At 37.3% G+C, this 17,961-nt stretch overlaps 2 protein-coding genes and 1 gene segment (V, D, J or C); 2 read left to right on the top strand and 1 right to left on the bottom strand.

The window, feature by feature from the left end:
• The first annotated feature begins 2,262 nt into the window (after window positions 1–2,262).
• Window positions 2,263–2,731, top strand: LOC146711488 (Ig kappa chain V-VI region NQ2-6.1-like). The segment is given in 2 exon segments: window positions 2,263–2,302; window positions 2,397–2,731. Coding segments are annotated over 2 exon segments (375 nt in total).
• Window positions 2,732–3,499: 768 nt separating this feature from the next.
• On the top strand, window positions 3,500–8,623 carry LOC146711487 (immunoglobulin lambda-1 light chain-like). The gene is made up of 4 exons (XM_085455439.1): window positions 3,500–3,583; window positions 3,661–3,986; window positions 7,323–7,356; window positions 8,057–8,623. Exons 1-4 carry the CDS (start codon window positions 3,544–3,546, stop codon window positions 8,377–8,379), a joined length of 723 nt encoding a protein of 240 aa, XP_085311565.1. The 5' UTR covers window positions 3,500–3,543; the 3' UTR covers window positions 8,380–8,623.
• A 3,360-nt stretch (window positions 8,624–11,983) lies between these two features.
• LOC146711486 (immunoglobulin lambda-1 light chain-like) lies at window positions 11,984–16,973 on the bottom strand. Its single transcript, XM_085455437.1, has 4 exons — window positions 16,884–16,973; window positions 16,478–16,800; window positions 13,433–13,466; window positions 11,984–12,561 (listed from the first exon to the last, which is right to left on the bottom strand). The coding sequence occupies exons 1-4, from the start codon at window positions 16,921–16,923 to the stop codon at window positions 12,239–12,241; spliced, it is 720 nt and encodes a 239-aa protein (XP_085311563.1). The 5' UTR covers window positions 16,924–16,973; the 3' UTR covers window positions 11,984–12,238.
• Window positions 16,974–17,961: the final 988 nt, after the last annotated feature.

Genomic DNA, 17,961 nt, shown 5'->3' with positions numbered 1-17,961 from the left:
GTTTCTATAAATAAAAGCTGTTTTGCTGAATCTCTTCCTCTTTTACTTCTGCTCCTCTGTGTCTTTATAAGCTTCAGTATCTCTTCTCTTCTCACTACAGCACCTCTCATCTTTCAGCTTTCAGGTGTTATTTTTGTGCCACTATTCTGAGCGCACGTCAATAAAAACGCACCACCTTCAGATAATGTGTTTTTAAATACTGGATTGCTAGTTTTTTCTTCTTAAGTTAAAAGTATAAAAAGGAAAACAATGAAACACATTCACACATTATCAGATAAATCAAAATTCAATTTCTCTCAATCAATTTGGTGCAATTCTCACAGCAGAAAGGTCATTCTGACCAGTCTACATGCTTTGCTCAAAACAGTTAGGGCATTTTTCACAACTCACACTCAACTGTGCAAAAGACAACGTAACTATTTTATATTTGTCAAAACATGAATAGACTGTCAGTCACCTCATCTCTGTGATAAATGATCATTTCCCCAGCCTGAAGACCAATTCATTAAAATGTTTAGTTTTTTGTTTAGTTTTGAGATAGAATAGAATAAACCTTTATTATCCCACAAATGAGAAATGAGGTTTAAATATTTCTGTAAGGAATAGGAACACCTTTTTAGACAGCGCATCTTGAAACTAGAGAATTTACACTCGTTCCATTGGCAGATCTTTTCACTTGTTCCAAGCTTTTGTTCTCTTCCTGCCCAGCATGCACCTGCAGGTCTTAGTTCTCAGGTCTCATTCATAACCTCATGAGAAATGTTGAAATACAGAGAGCTGAAGCTGAAATTTTGCACTTAATATCACTTGTTGAGGAACTTTGTGTTAGGGTACCTGGGTCATCGACCAGGAGTTTTGAGTTTTGCATTACTATTGAGCTTTGATTTTGATTTTGTTTATCATTTCTAGTCTTTTGGTTTCTTTGTTGGAGTTCTCTGCCTCATGGTTTATGTCTCTGTGTTCCATAGTTGCTCTGTCTCCCCTGTCAGCTGTATCCCCTTGTCAAGTCCACTTGTCTGTGTTATGTTTCCTGTTTTACTTTGAAAGTCCATGTCGCATGTTAATGTATCTGGTTTTGCTTCCCTTGTCTTGTTAGCCCTGATTTGTCCCAGCTGTGTTTCACTCCTGTCTCCCATTCCCTGATGGCTCCATCTCTGTATTAAGCCCTGTGTTTTCTTTGGTCTGTGTCGCAATCTCCATTCTCCCATGCTGTCTGTCCACCTGCCTGCTGGCCAGCCCAGTTTAGCTAGCCTTCAGTTTTTACAATAATAATAATAATGGATTGGATTTATATAGCGCTTTTCAAGACACCCAAAGCGCTTTACAATGCCACTGTTCATTCACTCTCACATTCACACACTGGTGGAGGGAAGCTATGGTTGTAGCCACAGCTGCCCTGGGGCAGACTGACAGAAGCGAGGCTGCCATATCGCGCCATCGGCTCCTCTGGCCAACACCAGCAGGCGGTAGGGTAAAGTGTCTTGCCCAAGGACACAACGACCAGGACAGAGAGCCCAGGGATCGAACCGGCGAACCGGCCTGCACACAGCCTAAACATGACACTTTGAAATATAATTTAAAATAGCCAAATTTAAATATAACCAATCAGAATTTTTTTTATTTATTACTTTTTATTTAGCAAGTTTTAATTTTGATTAAACTGTTTGTTCGTAACAATGAAGGGGATAGCATCTCCGTCAGCTATCATGATGCAACTGCTGTGACAAATTTTGACATAATTATATAATTTTTATTTTGCTGCTGAATCTTAATAGTTTATCACAGGGTGGGAATTTCAAGCTGCAAACTGTTTCTGTTTTTAAAAAACTGTTTTTATACATCACATTTTAAACAGGCCCATCTTATTTACAGATATTTAGTTGTTTAATTAGATGATCCCACTGTTGTGCAAAGTTTGACATGTGAGAGAATAACTTGCTGTGAAAATGATTTTCTACAGAGCTAAAGCTGAAATTGTAAACTTTATGTTGCTTCAGAATATGTTAATCTAATTATAGTTTTTAAATACAATACAAGTTAAAAGTATAAAATATCACCAACCATGGAAAAAGAATGGCTATTAACCATTCCAAAATAATATAAAAAAAACCTATATATACAAGACATATTATATTGTTATTAATATTAATAACACAGGCAAGCGGAAAAAAGAAAACCTCCAATGCTCCTCCTCCTGTTAGTTGTATTAAATAGCTCTTCCACCATCGCCTCTCCACTCAGTTCTCAGCCCACACTGACAACATGCTGGTGACTCTCTGTGCTCTCATCACTGCTCTAACATGTAAAGAGTCTAAAATATACTGAAGAATAGACCTCATGTTACAGTTAAATGTAAATGTGTCTTTCTTGACTCCATGTCTTCTTGTTGTTTGCAGGTGTGAGCGGTGTGACGGTGCTGACACAGAAACCTCCTGTTTTATCAGTGAGGAAAGGAGAGACAGCCACCATGGACTGTAACCTGGGGACTGGTACTAATGTTGCTGCCTGGCATAAACAGATTCCAGGAGGAAGTCCTCAGCATGTGCTGTATTTTCATCATAGCTATAGTTCTCCATACTATGGCTCTGGGTTCTCCTCTCCAAAATTCACATCCACTCATCAGTCAACAACAGATTATCGTTTGATCATCAAGAATGTGGAGGAGGGAGACTCTGCAGTCTATTACTGTCAGACATGGGACGGCTCTGCTAACAGTGGGGTATCACAGTGATTCACACTGTGACAAAAACCTCCTCACAGATACTTCTGCTTTTTGATGCTCTTTCACATGCTGAAAAAAAGACACATCCGAGAAACACATTGAAATCCCACCACCTTCAAATACTGTGTTATTTGTTTTGTTTTGTTTTTTTAATTAATTTTAATATTCATCATTGAAAATATGAATAAAGCAAGCAGAGGAATATAGAGATATTAATCAGCCAAAACATGTCAGAAGTGGACTAATACTGTATATAACTAAAAGTTATCTATAAGTAATAGAAATTTAGTAAACACCAGTCTCAGCTCTTAAATAGTGATAACTATACATCAGGCAGAAATAAATATAAGACGAGAAGAAAACGTGTGATGTGTGAGGATAAGGGCATTTGCATTTAAACTACAACTGTTCTGAATTTGTTGAGACTTGTTCTACCTCATGTTCTTATAAACGTTACTGTTTATTCTTTTCACATAAGTCCTGCTCACATTTCAGCTAGAAAGAGATTGGTGTTAACACCTAAAACTGTCAATAATCAGTTACATAATATTTATTCCCTTTACAACAATAGTTTCATGAGCAATATGTCATGACAGCCATAAGTGTGTCGGTTGAACATGAGCCAGAAACATTTAATTGATGTTATTTGCATTATAAATGATTTTTTATTCTATGAATGAAAATCATTGTGTTGAATCTCCTCCTCCTTTGGTTTGCCTCTCCTCTGTGTCTTTAAGTGTCAGTATCGCTTCACTTCTCACTGCAATCTCACTCACATCTCAGCTGAACAGTAAAGATCATTTACACCTCACACTGACAGCATGCTGTGGATCCTGTGCACTCTCATCACTGCTCTAACATGTAAGATCTTCTGTTTTAGGGTGTATATTTTTGGAGGTAAACTTTTCATTCATGTTTTTGTGTGTGTTTCCTGGCAGATGTTGATGCAGTGATCGTGTTGACCCAAACACCTGCTGTCCACACAGTTTCTCCAGGTCAAGAAGTTGTTCTCAACTGCAACATAGAGAGATATTATGGGAATTCTGTTAGATGGTATAAACATGTTCCTGGAGAGGCTCCTCAGTATGTTCTAAGATTTCTTCATTCTAGCAGCTCACCCAGCTTTGGAACAGGATTCTCCTCAGACAGATTCAACTCTAAATCCTCATCAAACATTGATTACCAGTTCATTATCAAGCGAGCAGAGACAGGAGACTCTGCAGTGTATTACTGTCAAACATATGATGACTCTGCTTCTGCGTACGTATCACAGTGATTCAGGCTGTGACAAAAACCTCCTCAGTATTACTTCTGCTTTTAGAAACGCTTTCATATGCAGATAATATATATATCCAGTGAACTAAGTGTAACCCACTAACTTTAGACTGTGTTTTTAAACACTGGAATGTTGTTGGTGGGGTTTTTTTTTAATTCATTTTAACCTTGATTATTAAAAGTATAAAAAGAAAAGTACTGAAAAATACATCTCATTTACTAACATTGGCCCAAATTATAATATGTAAAAACACATAAACCAAACTATCCAACATACGGTTTTTTATGTTTTTGCAAGTTATTTTTAAATAATAAAGATTTTATAGACTACTCTCAGCTCTTTCGTGGTTATAATTGTTTAATTGTTATATTCCAGCTGCAGTAAATGTGACAGTAACCAGATTCTATCTGTCAGACAGAACGAATCAATAGAAATATACACTGGATTCATCAAAAACACATTTTTAAATGGAGAAGCAAATTCTCATTTTATTTAGAGATGTGTTTATGATGTTTGTCTTAATTGTACACACATTTATATTTAATGTGTACATGTTCTGATTTTGACATGGTTACATATATAAATGTTGATCTTTTTGCTTTTGAAACTGTAATAACATTTCTTTTAACTTTTCTAGTTGGTTTTCCCTCATTTCCCTCATTAACAAGAAACTTGGGTTGCTGAAGTGTGCCAAGAACAAAGGTGCTGCTAAGAAAGATATCCATCTCTATCTGGGTGTTTATAATAGGCAAGAACTAACAGACTTAAAAACTCCTTTGTCCCACACGCCATCAAACTGTTTAACTCCTCTCTGGAGGGGAGAGGGAGGGGAAACAGGAGGACAAAGGAGGGGGGAACAACTAAGCTGTAGTGCCTCTTCACTTCACTGTGCAATACCTTTTGTGCAATACTTTTGTTAATAGTCAACGGTGCAATAGACCTCAATACTTGAAATGTGCAATTCACTTGTATTTTTATTTTTATTCCTATTTATTCTATTTATCCCCTTCGTATATTTTATTTATATATGACTCTGTATTTATATATGTGTGTGTGTGTGTGCCTGTGTGTGTATATATATATATATATATATATATATATATATATATATATAATATTCTGTAACTGTAACTTCTGTCGGTGCTGTACTTTTGGAAACCGAATTTCCCAGAGGAACCCACCCAAGGGATTAATAAAGTTTTATCTTATCTTATCTTATCTCTTATCTAGTTCAGACAGATTTAGTACCATATAATGAACCTTCATGTTAGACGTTTATAAGCCAGAAAGTAAATCTAGAAAATTGAAGACAAGAACACTAGAGATTTCATTCTTTCACCTTTTTTCAATAACATTATTTATGTAAGTCAGGTCTTTAAAATATGACCATGAACTAGTAACACTGAAGGTGTGATTTACTACACTAAGTGTAAATACAGTTGAGATTGAAATAACTCCATTATAGATACAGAGAGACTTCACTAAAACATAATTAGGTCACACAGTATTATAATTACACATTAGCAAGCATTAGTAAGGTACTGGTAAAAATATTAGTCATTTACCAGTCAAAAGTTTTAGAACACACCAATTTTTCCAGGTATTTATTGGAATTTAAGTCACTCAACTCCAATGAATTGCTTGAAATGGTAGTGGTGAACTGCCAGAGGTTAAAAAAAAAAGGTAAGGTTACATCTTATGCCATCAGCTTGCCCTAGGTCACAGTTTCCTTCCACATATAGCTTTGCAAAAATTGCATAAAAAGCGCTTGCAGGAACAAAAACATAATATTCCAGAAACACGCTTTGCCGATCCAATCAGCTGTTCGTAACACTTCCTACATTGAAATAAGAACTATCGCATGTCCGCCATTACCTGCCTGAAACTGGAAGTGACATCATTTTTGTGGAAAATGTAGTTTTTTACTTGTAGGCCTTATAAGCATATACTGGTGTTTTTAAAAGTCATGTTTGACTTTGCCTCCTTTGTCACCGATTCTGTTCATAATTTTTATGGACAGGATTTCTAGGTGCAGCCAAGTGGCGGAGGGCTTTCACTTCGGTGGCCTCAGAATCTCATCTCTGCTTTTCATGGATGATGTGGTCCTGTTGGCTTCATCGGGTGAAGGCCTCCAGCTCACACTGGAACAGTTCGCAGCCGAGTGTGAAGCAGCGAGAATGAGGATCAGCACCTCCAAATCTGAGGCCATGGTTCTCAGCCGGAAAAGAATGGAGTGCCCACTCCGGGTCGGGGATGAGTTCCTGCCCCAAGTGGAGGAGTTCAAGTATCTCGGGGTCTTGTTAGCGAGTGATGGGAGAAGGGAGCCGGAGATCAACAGACGGATTGGTGCTGCAGCCGCAGTGATGCGGTCGCTACACCGGTCCGTCGTGGTGAAGAGGGAGCTGAGTATAAAAGCGAAGCTCTCAATTTATCGGTCGATCTACGTCCCTACCCTCACCTATGGCCACGAGCTGTGGGTAGTGACCGAAAGAACGACAGCGCGGATACAAGTGGCGGAAATGAGCTTCGTCTGAAGGGTAGCTGGCCTCTCCCTTAGAGATAGGGTGAGAATTTCAGCCATCCGGGAGGGGCTCAGAGTAGAGCCGCTGCTCCTCTACATCGAAAGGAGCTAGCTGAGGTGGTTCAGGCATCTGACAAGGATGCCTCCTGGGTGAGGTGTTCCGGGCATGTCCCACCGGGAGGAGGCTGGAGAGATTATATCTCTCGGCTGGCCTGGGAACGCCTTGGTGTTCCCCCGGATAAGCTGGAGGAGGTGGCTGGGGAGAGGGAGGTCTGGGCTTCTCTGTTGCCCCCGCGACCCGGCCCCGGATAAAGCGGAAGAAGAGGGATGGATGGATGTTTAACTTCATGCTTTTCTTAATAGTTTCTGGGATGCTTAGAACTCAAATTGCACTGCTGGAAATAGGTTATTTTGATGCACATGCTGTTTTCTTTGCAAATTTGCATTATAGAATTGTTTTTCGTTTTTTCTGCAGTATATAAACATTGGTGTATCTCAAAAATAAAACTATGGGCTATAACAGTTGTGTTGATGTATAGCAACTTGAAATGCTCCCAAAAATGGCACTACAGCATGTAAAAATATAAAGTAAGCTCTGGCGGACTTGGGTTAAGGAATTTTTAATCATTAAAAAGTATATTGGAAAACATTATATCATTGTTGTGAAATATAAGCAGACTGATGAGGCGCATGATATGTTGACAGTAAAAGTTGGTCTCTACAGGATGTTTCAGTTCCTCTCCCCTCATCAGTAACAGTTAGGAGGTTTTTGTACAGCCATGTATACAAACTGAATCACTGTGGTATTCGGACAAGGCACCAAGCTGATTGTGACAAGTAAGTGCTGTTTAAATTGATCCTGAAACATTAGAAGATTTCCGATAGTTTACTGAAAAGTTCTTAATTTAATATTTTTATTGTTCATAATCTTTTTTTTATATATTTATAGTATCTGATGCAGAGCCAACTCGTATTTTATACGTTAGACATGATTATGAGTTGTATTAAAATCAAGAAATGTTTTCAATCAATTTAAAAAAATGTTGTTTACTGAAAAAGTGAAAAACTTTGTCATTCAATCTTGTTATTTTCAAAGCATTTTCATTTTTAAAGAATGCATAAGTCTATGTTGTCTTTTCTCATTAAGAGTTTTACCTAATTTAAACATTAATGTAAATTACAAAATTTTAAAATATCTAGGTTTAAACCTGTCACCTTTGAAATTGAAAGGAATGACTTGCATTGTATAGCATATGATTGTTGACATATCCTCCAGAATTAAATTAAATTCTCTTTAATGTAAAATTAGGGCTTAATTTAGTTTTGTTTTATTTTTTGACAGTTTTTAAAACCAGTTGGAAATGTGTGATTACCTGTTTATTTATTTGTTTTTTTTTACAGAAAAACTGTTTATATTGTTTGATTTTTATGGGATTTATCTTTATTCTGTATTAAATCTTGTTGATTTCACCACTTCTACTTTTATTACTTCAGTTCTATTTTTCCTTAACATCTTTCATCTTTCATATATTTTCAGGCTCCAGCCTCCCTCCTCCTGTCCTGACAGTCTTCCCTCCGTCCAGTGCTGAGCTCCAGTCCGACACAGCTTCTCTGGTCTGTCTGTCCAGTCAGTCTGTGCCTTTTGCAGATGTGAGCTGGTTGGCTGCTGGGAGTCCAGTGAGCAGTGGGATCTCTACCAGCACTGCTGTTCAGAGACCAGACCAGACTTACCAAATCAGCAGCTCTCTGACCATCCAGACATCAGACTGGAACATGGATAAGATTTATACATGTAAAGTGTCTTTGGGCTCACAGACTTCAGAGAAAACCATCAAGAAGTCAGAATGTTCCACTGAATAGTCGAGGATCAGAATTTTAATGCATTTAAATTCAGCTTTTTCACTGTTTGTGCTGTTTGCTTATTGCAAAGCTGATATTTTAGAAATCAGAATAAAGCAAAAGGTTCACATCATTTGTTCATTTGCATTTTCATGAACAGATATTTGCAGTTGTTATGCATTAAATCAATAAAAGCATCGGTTTAAAAATCACTGTTTCCTTGTTCTAAAATAAAAAAAATTCTTTCACCGTTTCACTGAGGGGTACACACAGGAAAACGATCCATTTATAAGCACATCATTTTTTAAATGTTTTTCGTTATAAATAAAACATAAAGACATTCTGAAATGCATGCTGTGAGGCATTTGTAGACTAGAGAGCATCACTTCATAATTTTACCTGAGTACAGAGAGAAAAAGTGTCACTGGTTTGAAATGTTGGTTCGAGAATTACAGATAAATCTTCACACTCAGTTAGTGATGCGTCAACTCTCAACTCCTCCCTCTCTTCCTGCCTTGTATGCACCTGCAGGTCTCAGAATTTTATTTATAACTACACATGCAAATTAAGATGTACCAGCTCTCTGTCAAATAAAATGGAAGCTGCTTACTGGAAATGTTTTATTACTAAAATTTGGTTATTCAGAAACAGTCAGCTGAATACTCTTTCATTGGTACAAACTTACCTTTATGTATTGATTAAAAAGACTAAAGAAAGTCCATTGCTGTGCTTTTTCTTATCACTTTTTCTTCCTGACCTTTGTGCTGCTGTAACAAGTGAATCTCCCCAGTGTAGTAATAATAAAGCCCATGTCTATTTATATCTGTCTGATTTAACCTATATAACCTGACCCACTGCCATATGCAGGTTTGCTTTGGAAGTTTTTTGACTTTTGACATTTTTGTCATTATTATATGTATTTTTTCAGGACTTTTATGGTTTCTTTTTACTGTTGCATCTTATTGCTTTTCTCTATGTGGGCAATTCAAACACAAAGCTGTTTATTATTTCCTTTTCTTTTAAAAGTCACCATCAACTGTCTTTTAGACGGCACATTAATCCCTTTGGGGGTTTTGTGAGTAAGGACATCCAGCATCAAAGTCTGCCAAGTCTAACGAGCAGAGCTCATTGCTAGGCCACACCTTGTGATTTCAGTAGCACCCAAAAGCACTGCTGATTTAAAAACAACAAATGCATTCTTTATTTTCTGACATTTGATTTGCTGCATGTCACCAAATGGTTTGGCAATTAAAAAAGAAAAGTAAGAAAAGTGCCCCAAAAGTTCTCATTAACTTTAATATCCAAGAATAATCTACAGAAAGCTGAAGCTGAATTTCTGCACTTGTGACATCTCTTGTTAATGAACTTCACAATGCTTGTCAGGGTCCTCGAGCAGTTATGAATTATATTGTGTTATGTATATGTATTTGTTATTCTATGCTTCTGTTCGGTGTTCCACTTATTGTATGTGTCAAGCACCTGCAGGCCTGATGGGTGTGGTCCTGCTAGAGGATTGGCCACACCTGAAGCCCCACACACACCTGCTGCTGATCAGGCTCGTCGGGGAAGCTATTTAAGAGACTGATGGAGCGCCCACTGACGTGGGACCATTGCATGAGACTCCACGTTAGTCATACAGTTTCGGTTTAGTCCTTGAGTGCATGCCTGCTATAGTATTGTGTCCTGACGGCTGCCTCTATTGTTTTCCCCAGAAGAGGTGTGGAGCACCAGACAGCAGCCAGCACGGGGAGTGCTGAGACACGGGAGCGGAGAGCACTAAGACACGGACTTTTCACGGAGGACGCGACACGGGAGTCAGGGGAGAGCACGGGGATTTATTGTTGTTTTTTCCATACACTGTAAATAAACGCACTGTTGCACACAGAGCTCCGCGCCTGGGTCCTCCTTCCCACATCCCCCACGGTCTGCCACACTGTCCGTGACAATGCTTTTTTTTATCTGAAATTTTCTCCTTTGTTTTCTTTTTTTTAACTTTCATTTTCTTTAAACATCATGAGGGAGGACACGGCAAAGAAGTAAGACAAATAGAGGAAATAAATACACAAGCCTATTTATGTATGTGTCGCCCACTTAAAATGCCAATCATCCTCAGCTGTTTTAATCGACTTTGTGTTATAACCTTTTTGTTTCTGAAGGCCTTGGTATAATTTACAGATAATTTTTCCATTAATCAGTTTGCTTCAATCAAACTGTAAGCATTTTGTCTCGTTTTGTTTTCATAGTTTTTAATCATCAGTTCAAACAGAAGCACCAGAACAAACACACATTATTCACACATTAAACCTCACATCATCACCTTTTAATTCAATTCAGTTTTCATAAAGACTAGAACTTTAAATATAGCACAAGCAGAAAACAATCGAGAGAACTAAAACCATGACTGACACTAAATTAAGGAATATTAACAAAACTCAAAAACACATGAGCACTGTGTTAAAGACCCAGTGCCATGACACTTTTAAAACGAAGAAACCTCCAACAGAACCAGGGTCAGTGAGGGGTGGCCATCTGCTACGACCAGTTGGGGTGAGAGGAGGCAGACAGCAAAAAAGATCAAATTCAATGTGGCGTATAAACACAGAGAGTAAAAAAAAGGGGGAATGAAGAAAGACATCATAAGAAGCCCTCAGCAACTTAGGTCTATTGAAGCATAACTATTGGAGAATTCAGGGTCACCTGGTCCAGCCCTGATCTTATGCTTTATTGCTTTATCAAAAACAGTTAGCGTGGGTGTCTGTGAATCCAATTTGGAAGCTGGTTCAACAGAAGAGGGGCGTGAAAGCTGAAGGCTCTGCCTCACATTCTACTTTTAAATACACTAGGAACCACAAGTAAGCCTGCAAGCTGGGAGGTCTTTAAAAAAACAGGACTTGAATTGTTTGGACCTTGTATGCAAGTAGAAGTATTTTAAATTTGATTGTGGATTTAACAGGTAAAGCAATATATGAGAAATATGCTCTCTCTCGCTAGCCCTTATCAATACTAATAAATCCATTTTGGATCAGCTGAGGGATTTTCAGGGAGCTTTCAGGGCTGCCTGATAATAATGAATTACAGTAGTCCTTCATAGAAGTAATAAATGCATGAACTGGTTTTTCAGCATCATTCAGACGGCTTCTAATTGTGGAGAAATTGTGTTAATGCAAGAAGGCAGTCCTAAATATTTGTTAGACATACACAACAATGTCTCCTATAGGAAGTAGATCAGGTCAGCTACTAATCAGAAGATTGGTGGTTTGATCCCTGTCTGCTCCAGTCTTAATGCCAAATGTCCTTGGGCAAGATACTACTGCCTGCTTTATTTTTGTGTATTAGCCTGGCTTAAAGTCAACAAAAAATATTTTCATAGTATGAGGCCTGTCAAGCAGTGTTTTTATATGAAAATAAATTTACATTTGAGAATGTTTTCAGTCGGAGACAGTCCCCTCTTACTTGACACTTAGAATCTCACCACTTGATTTGCATAAAACTCTAAATACAGACAAGAAGCCTGCAGGTGCATCCTGGAAATAGAGAGAAGGAGGTGTAAAATAGATGATGCCTCACTGACAGTCAAAGAAAATTCAGTTTAATTTAATACTCATCTTTTTTCAAACCTCTTTACTATTGCAGGTAAGTTAAACTAGAACAAAAAATATGACAAAAAGAGGAAATGCAGGATACACATCAATCATTTTGTTACAATATTTTTTTATTATTATTTTGCTGAATAAACATATAGCAAAGGCCAGTAGAGCACATAAATCAAACAGTCACAACAGTAACTGCTCGTATTTTATAACATGAAAATGAGCACTAAACAAATGCCAGGAGCATTAAAGAGCCAGATAGATGTTAAATGCTGATTCTGACCCTTCTACTACTCAGTGGGACATTCTGACTTCTTGATGGTTTTCTCTGAAGTCTGTGAGCCCAAAGACACTTTACATGTATAAATCTTATCCATGTTCCAGTCTGATGTCTGGATGGTCAGAGAGCTGCTGATCTGGTAAGTCTGGTCTGGTCTCTGAACAGCAGTGCTGGTAGAGATCCCACTGCTCACTGGACTCCCAGCAGCCAACCAGCTCACATCTACAAAAGGCACAGACTGACTGGACAGACAGACCAGAGAAGCTGTGTTGGACTGGAGCTCAGCACTGGACGGAGGGAAGACTGTCAGGACAGGAGGAGAGAGGCTGGAGCCTGAAAATACATGAAAGATGTTCAGAAACATTGAAATAAAACAATTAAATACTAGAAAAGTTTTTAAGAAAAGAACTGTGTAAGAGACAGCAGTGGATGAATATAATCTATCTGTTATTATAAATGATAACTTATTGTAGCCATGAAAAATATCGCATCTGCTAAATTAGAACCAGTCCTTTATAGCAGCTGAGATTTCATGTACAAACACACAAACAAGAGAACCATTTCAGGTTATGTCCTACAACATCATCATGAAGCAATTTACTATAAAATATAACTAATATCTTCCAGTAAAACTATAAACAAGTAGTATCTAAAGCAGTAGAAATGTTACATTTCAAACACATAAACATTTACATCAGTCAGTATTTTTTAGTCTGAAACTCTTTAGTGTGAAATGAAACAATACCATCTATGATAAACGTTAAACAGAATACAGTTAGCTCTAAAACTGAACCAGATTAAGGTCAGAATGTTAACTTTAATTTAGTGTTTTGCCTTTTTGAGATTTGACTTTTAGATTAGTTACTACTAATCAAGACTGAATTATTCTCAAATTTTGTCTTTAAACAATGTCTCATCAAAGTTCAATAATACTATTGCTTCATAGGAATGACAGAGATAAATATCTGCCTCTAATCACGAAGTTAAAGAATTACATTCAACAGCATTCAAGCATTTCAAGCCTCATCTAAGAGGCTTTTTCAGTTCTGAAGAAACGAATTGAAGAAGAATCTTGTATTTGAAGGCTCATTTAGAATATTAATAATTAATGATTAAAAATCTGAAACATAAGATATCAAAACATAAACACTGAATAATATTAAGAAAATCTCTCCCACTTTATAATCAGTTTCAAAGTACTTACTTGTCACAATCAGCTTGGTGCCTTGTCCGAATACCACAGTGATTCAGTTTGTATACATGGCTGTACAAAAACCTCCTGACTGTCACTGATGAGGGGAGAGGAACTGAAACATCCTGCTGAGGCCAACTTTCACTGTCATCATTATTTTCCCCTCATCAGTCTGCTTATATTTCATAACACATTGAATGACTGAGCTGTTACTTTACTGTCACATTCAAGTTTGTTTGTCTTTTTCCTTTTTATAAGTCCAAATCAGATTGAGATGTGCGCAACGCTGTTTTTGTCATATCTTTAGCCACATCTGCATCACACAGTACATTTGTAACTTGTTATTCATAAGACTACGCTGAAGCAGTGGATAAGATTTATTATCTCACACTTTAACTTTCTGATTTCATTCAGATATAAAATCAATCATGGTTAGATTTTAAAGCTGAAAGTATCATGCTACTGGGTCTGGAAGCCAGCGTGTTGTGTTTTTGATTAGTTTGATTAGTTATACAATTACATAATTTCCCTAGGGATTAATAAAGTATGCTGATTCTGATTAGTTATGTTTTGATTTGTTGGTTTTCATGGTTTTATTCCCATTATTGTTTTCTGCTTATGTTACATTCTTAGTTATAGTCCTTGGGTTTCTGTTACCTTCCCTTCCCCGTGTTCCACCTTTCATGTTTAGTTACTCTTCTCTCTGTGCTCCATGTTCACTTTTCCCTGTCAGCCATGTCTCCTTATCTGTCTGTAAGTCTCCGTGCCTTATTTGTATTTCCTGTTTTACTTTGGCGGTCTTATGTCCTGCGTTCAGTGTTTTCAGTCTTGCTTCCTCCCCGTCTTGTTATGTCAGATTAGTCCACCTGTGTTTCCCTCCTGTTTCCCATTCCCTTGTTACCCCCTGTTATATTTAAACCCTGTGTTGTTGTTGTTGTTTTTTATTGCAGTTGTTGTATCATTACCCTATGTGCTCCCTGTACATTCATTGGTTTCTTGTGATTCATTAATTTGGATCCTTCATTCTGCCTGCCACACAGCCACACATGACAGAAAGGTTCTCAGTGTGTGCCAGTCAAGTAATTTCAGCCATCCTTTATTATTTTGGAATTCTAAGGTAAAAAGAAGATTTGTCAAAACCGTGTAGTGACATCTCATAACTGACTAAATATCACACAAAAAAACCAAAAGAAACCAAAGAAAAACAAGAATGAATGGTTGTTTGCAAATATGATAACTTAGAAACTGTTGACAGTGAGTATAAAAAGCAAGAGAAATATATAAGTGTTTCCACCTTCAAATTTGAGCATTATAATGTCGTCACATTATATTACTAGTTTATTCAGATGAGTCTTCAAAACAATAACTATAACTCATATCATCAGTGTTTCTGGTTCATAATCATTTTTACATGTCTGACATAAAAAATGTTCATATAAAATATATTAGTTAATCATATGGTGGAACAACGTTAGTGCAGTCTGATGTTTGTCAATAAAAATAACATTTATTTAATAATACTTTCTTTAGGTGGTGAGTATACACTGTCTTAGTCATCAGTATGTGTAAAAATCTCAAAAAGGAGAAGTAACAGTGAGGAGGTTTTTGTCACAGTATAAATCACTGTGATACGAACTCATCAACAGAGTTGTCATGTGTCTTACAGTAATAGACTGCAGAGTCTCCCTCCTCCACATTGCTGATGATCAAATGATAATCTGTTATTGACTGATGAGTGGATGTAAATTTTGGAGCAGAGAACCCAGAGCCATAGGTTGGAGAACCCCAGCTATGATAAAACCTCAGCACAAGCTGAGGAACCTCTCCTGGAATCTGTTTATACCACCGAGCATTACTGCCAGTAACAGTCCCCAGGTTACAGTCCATGGTGGCTGTCTCTCCTGTCCTCACTGATAGAACAGGAGGTCCGATTGGACGCATAAGTCCTCTTTACATGTTAATGCAGTGATCAGAGTACAGAGAGTCAGCAGCATGTTGTCGATGTGAGCTGAGAATTGACAATAAAATGTGAAGAAAATGTGCTGGTTAAGCCATTTAATATAACCAGGAGAAGGAGGAGCAGGGAATCTCTCTCTCTCTCTCTCTCTCTCTCTCTCTCTCTCTCTCTCTCTCTCTCTCTCTCTCTCTCTCTCTCTCTCTCTCTCTCTCTCTCTCTCTCTCTCTCTCTCTCTCTCTCTTTCTTTCTGGATTGTTTCCTTTATTAAATTCTAATAAATTATCTATCATTTCTGATTTAACTACATATCTTTTTACCACTGCCACTAGATTGAGCCTTCACATTTATCATTCAATGAAATCAAGTAGAGATTTCAGCTTTTGCTTAGTGTGGACCATTCTTTTGTAAAGTTTATATATCTGAAATAAAAGGAAGCTGGTAAAACTCATATAAAAAAGTAACACTGCTATTACTGTGACTATGACTAATGGTAACATTGAAACAGGAGTTTCAGGTGCACTGGAAGACTTTAAACATTGGGGGCTCAGTACAGCGCTGAAATCTTTTGGAGTTTCTCTTAATAACAGCACATTTTTAATTAAAAGGTAATTTATCATATTTTATTGTCAAATTAATATAATTATAGATACATAAAATATCAACCAATATGTACTGCCTAGAGCTTGATGTCACAGAATGATACTGAAATAAACAAACAGTGAAATTTGATTTCTTCTTGTTTGTTACTATTTGTCATTTTAAGCAACAGGAGTAAAACCTTCAGAAAAACAAGTGAAAATGTTGATGAAGTATTCATATGTGAGACAGTATGCTGACAGTACTTAATTCAATTCTTAAATTTTCTGATTCATCAAAACTAATATAAGAGCAATATATGACTGACTTTTTTGTGTGTATTAGTGAATCATATCGTGAAACAACATTATTGTTTTCTGATGTTTGTTAATAAAAACTGATTTCTGTGGGTGGTGAGTGTACACTGAGCTTTCACTTATGTCTTTGTTATCAGTATGTGTAAATCTCAAAAAGCAGAAGTAACAGTGAGGAGGTTTTTGTCACACTGTAAATCACTGTGATACATGCTCATTAACAGAGCTGTCCCATGTATGGCAGTAATAGACTGCAGAGTCTCCCTCCTCCACATTGCTGATGATCAAACGATAATCTTTTGTTGACTGATGTGTGGATGTGAATTTTGGAGCAGAGAACCCAGATCCATATTCTGGAGAACTCCAGCTATGATACATCCTCAGCACATACTGAGGAACTTCTCCTGGAATCTGTTTATACCAACGAGCATCATTAGTAACAGTCCCCAGGTTACAGTCCATGGTGGCTGTCTCTCCTTTCCTCACTGATAGAACAGGAGGTTTCTGTGTCAGCACCGTCACACCGCTCACACCTGCAAACAACAAGAAGACATGAAGTCAAGAGAAACACTTTGAAATTAGTATATATGTGTGCAATATAAGTCAAAGTGTTTACATGTTAGAGCAGCGATGAGAGCACAGAGAGTCACCAGCATGTTCTCACTGTTTGATGAAAGATAGAATTGCAGCTGTGAAACGGACTGTACTGCTTTTGTTGGATGAAGAGGGGAGGTGCTGCAGGAGCAATTTTATAAAACAACTAACAAGAGGAGGAGCTTCAAAAATGTATATGCAACATTTTTTTGTCTTTACTATATTTATGTCTATTTGTGTTGGTCTCCCGCCTATCAACCCATTACAACATTATTCTTTTTTCTTTCTTTCTTTTTTAATGACCTTTTTGTTTCCTTTTGTTCATACTCACTCTGAATATATCTATCTGCATGCATCTCTCTGCTTTAGATTAGACATGAAACTTTCCTTTTTGCTAAAGCATATAGTTAGGACTGGATCAGGTGACCCTGAATCCTCCCTTTTTTTATAGTGCAATATATCAAGGCAGCTGGGGGATTCCTATGATTCACTGAGGGTTTCTTCTTCAGTCACCTTTCTCCCTCACTATGTGTCTGTACATATATACATGGTGCCAATATGTTTCCAAACAACAAGAAGACACGGAGTCAAGAGAAACACACTGACTGATAATTCTTGCTGTATAATTTGGTGTATAAGACTCTTTACATGTTAGAGCAGTGATCAGAGTACAGAGAGTCACCAGCATGTTGTCAATGTCAGCTGAGATTTTACGGTAAGATAAGAAGAGGAGGTACTGGAGTAGCCATTTAATACAACGAGGAGGAGGAGGAGCTATGGCGCTCTCACTGAATTGTTTCCTTTGTTAAATTCTCTTAAATTTTCTATATTTTCTGATAAATAATGTCAAGTGCTTTTAATAGGTATCTGTTTACCACTGCCACTGGTTTGAGTCTTCACATTTATCATCAAATAATATACTGACACTACTACTGATTAATTATACCTGGTGGTAATATTAGTGTTAGCAACACTGGGCTCATCTAACAAACTGAGGTGTAATGTTGTTAAAGGTGAAGGTAATTAAAAAAAAGAAGTTCATTCATTATCAGTATTTTTTCACTCCTTATGGAATGACAGGAAATATTTAATGTTTTTCA

The sequence above is a fragment of the Copadichromis virginalis genome, linkage group LG4 (assembly GCF_057382275.1).
Source record: "Copadichromis virginalis isolate Kocher_CV1m ecotype Utaka linkage group LG4, C_Virginalis_male_GT1.1, whole genome shotgun sequence".
NCBI lineage: Eukaryota > Metazoa > Chordata > Actinopteri > Cichliformes > Cichlidae > Copadichromis > Copadichromis virginalis.
Note: the sequence above shows the minus strand (reverse complement) of the source record. Positions and strands in the feature narration are given on the sequence as shown.

What these genes read in the sequence shown, in the direction of transcription:
- LOC146711487 (XM_085455439.1), top strand. Translation starts at nt 3,544, where the DNA reads ATGCTGTGGATCCTGTGCACTCTCATCACTGCTCTAACAT. An exon ending in TCTCATCACTGCTCTAACAT is followed by an intron (nt 3,584 to 3,660) that starts GTAAGATCTTCT and finishes GTTTCCTGGCAG; the next exon opens with ATGTTGATGCAGTGATCGTG. An exon ending in ATGACTCTGCTTCTGCGTAC is followed by an intron (nt 3,987 to 7,322) that starts GTATCACAGTGA and finishes TGAATCACTGTG; the next exon opens with GTATTCGGACAAGGCACCAA.
- LOC146711486 (XM_085455437.1), bottom strand. Translation starts at nt 16,923, where the DNA reads ATGCTGGTGACTCTCTGTGCTCTCATCGCTGCTCTAACAT. An exon ending in TCTCATCGCTGCTCTAACAT is followed by an intron (nt 16,801 to 16,883) that starts GTAAACACTTTG and finishes TGTTGTTTGCAG; the next exon opens with GTGTGAGCGGTGTGACGGTG. An exon ending in CACCAAGCTGATTGTGACAA is followed by an intron (nt 12,562 to 13,432) that starts GTAAGTACTTTG and finishes ATGTATTTTCAG; the next exon opens with GCTCCAGCCTCTCTCCTCCT.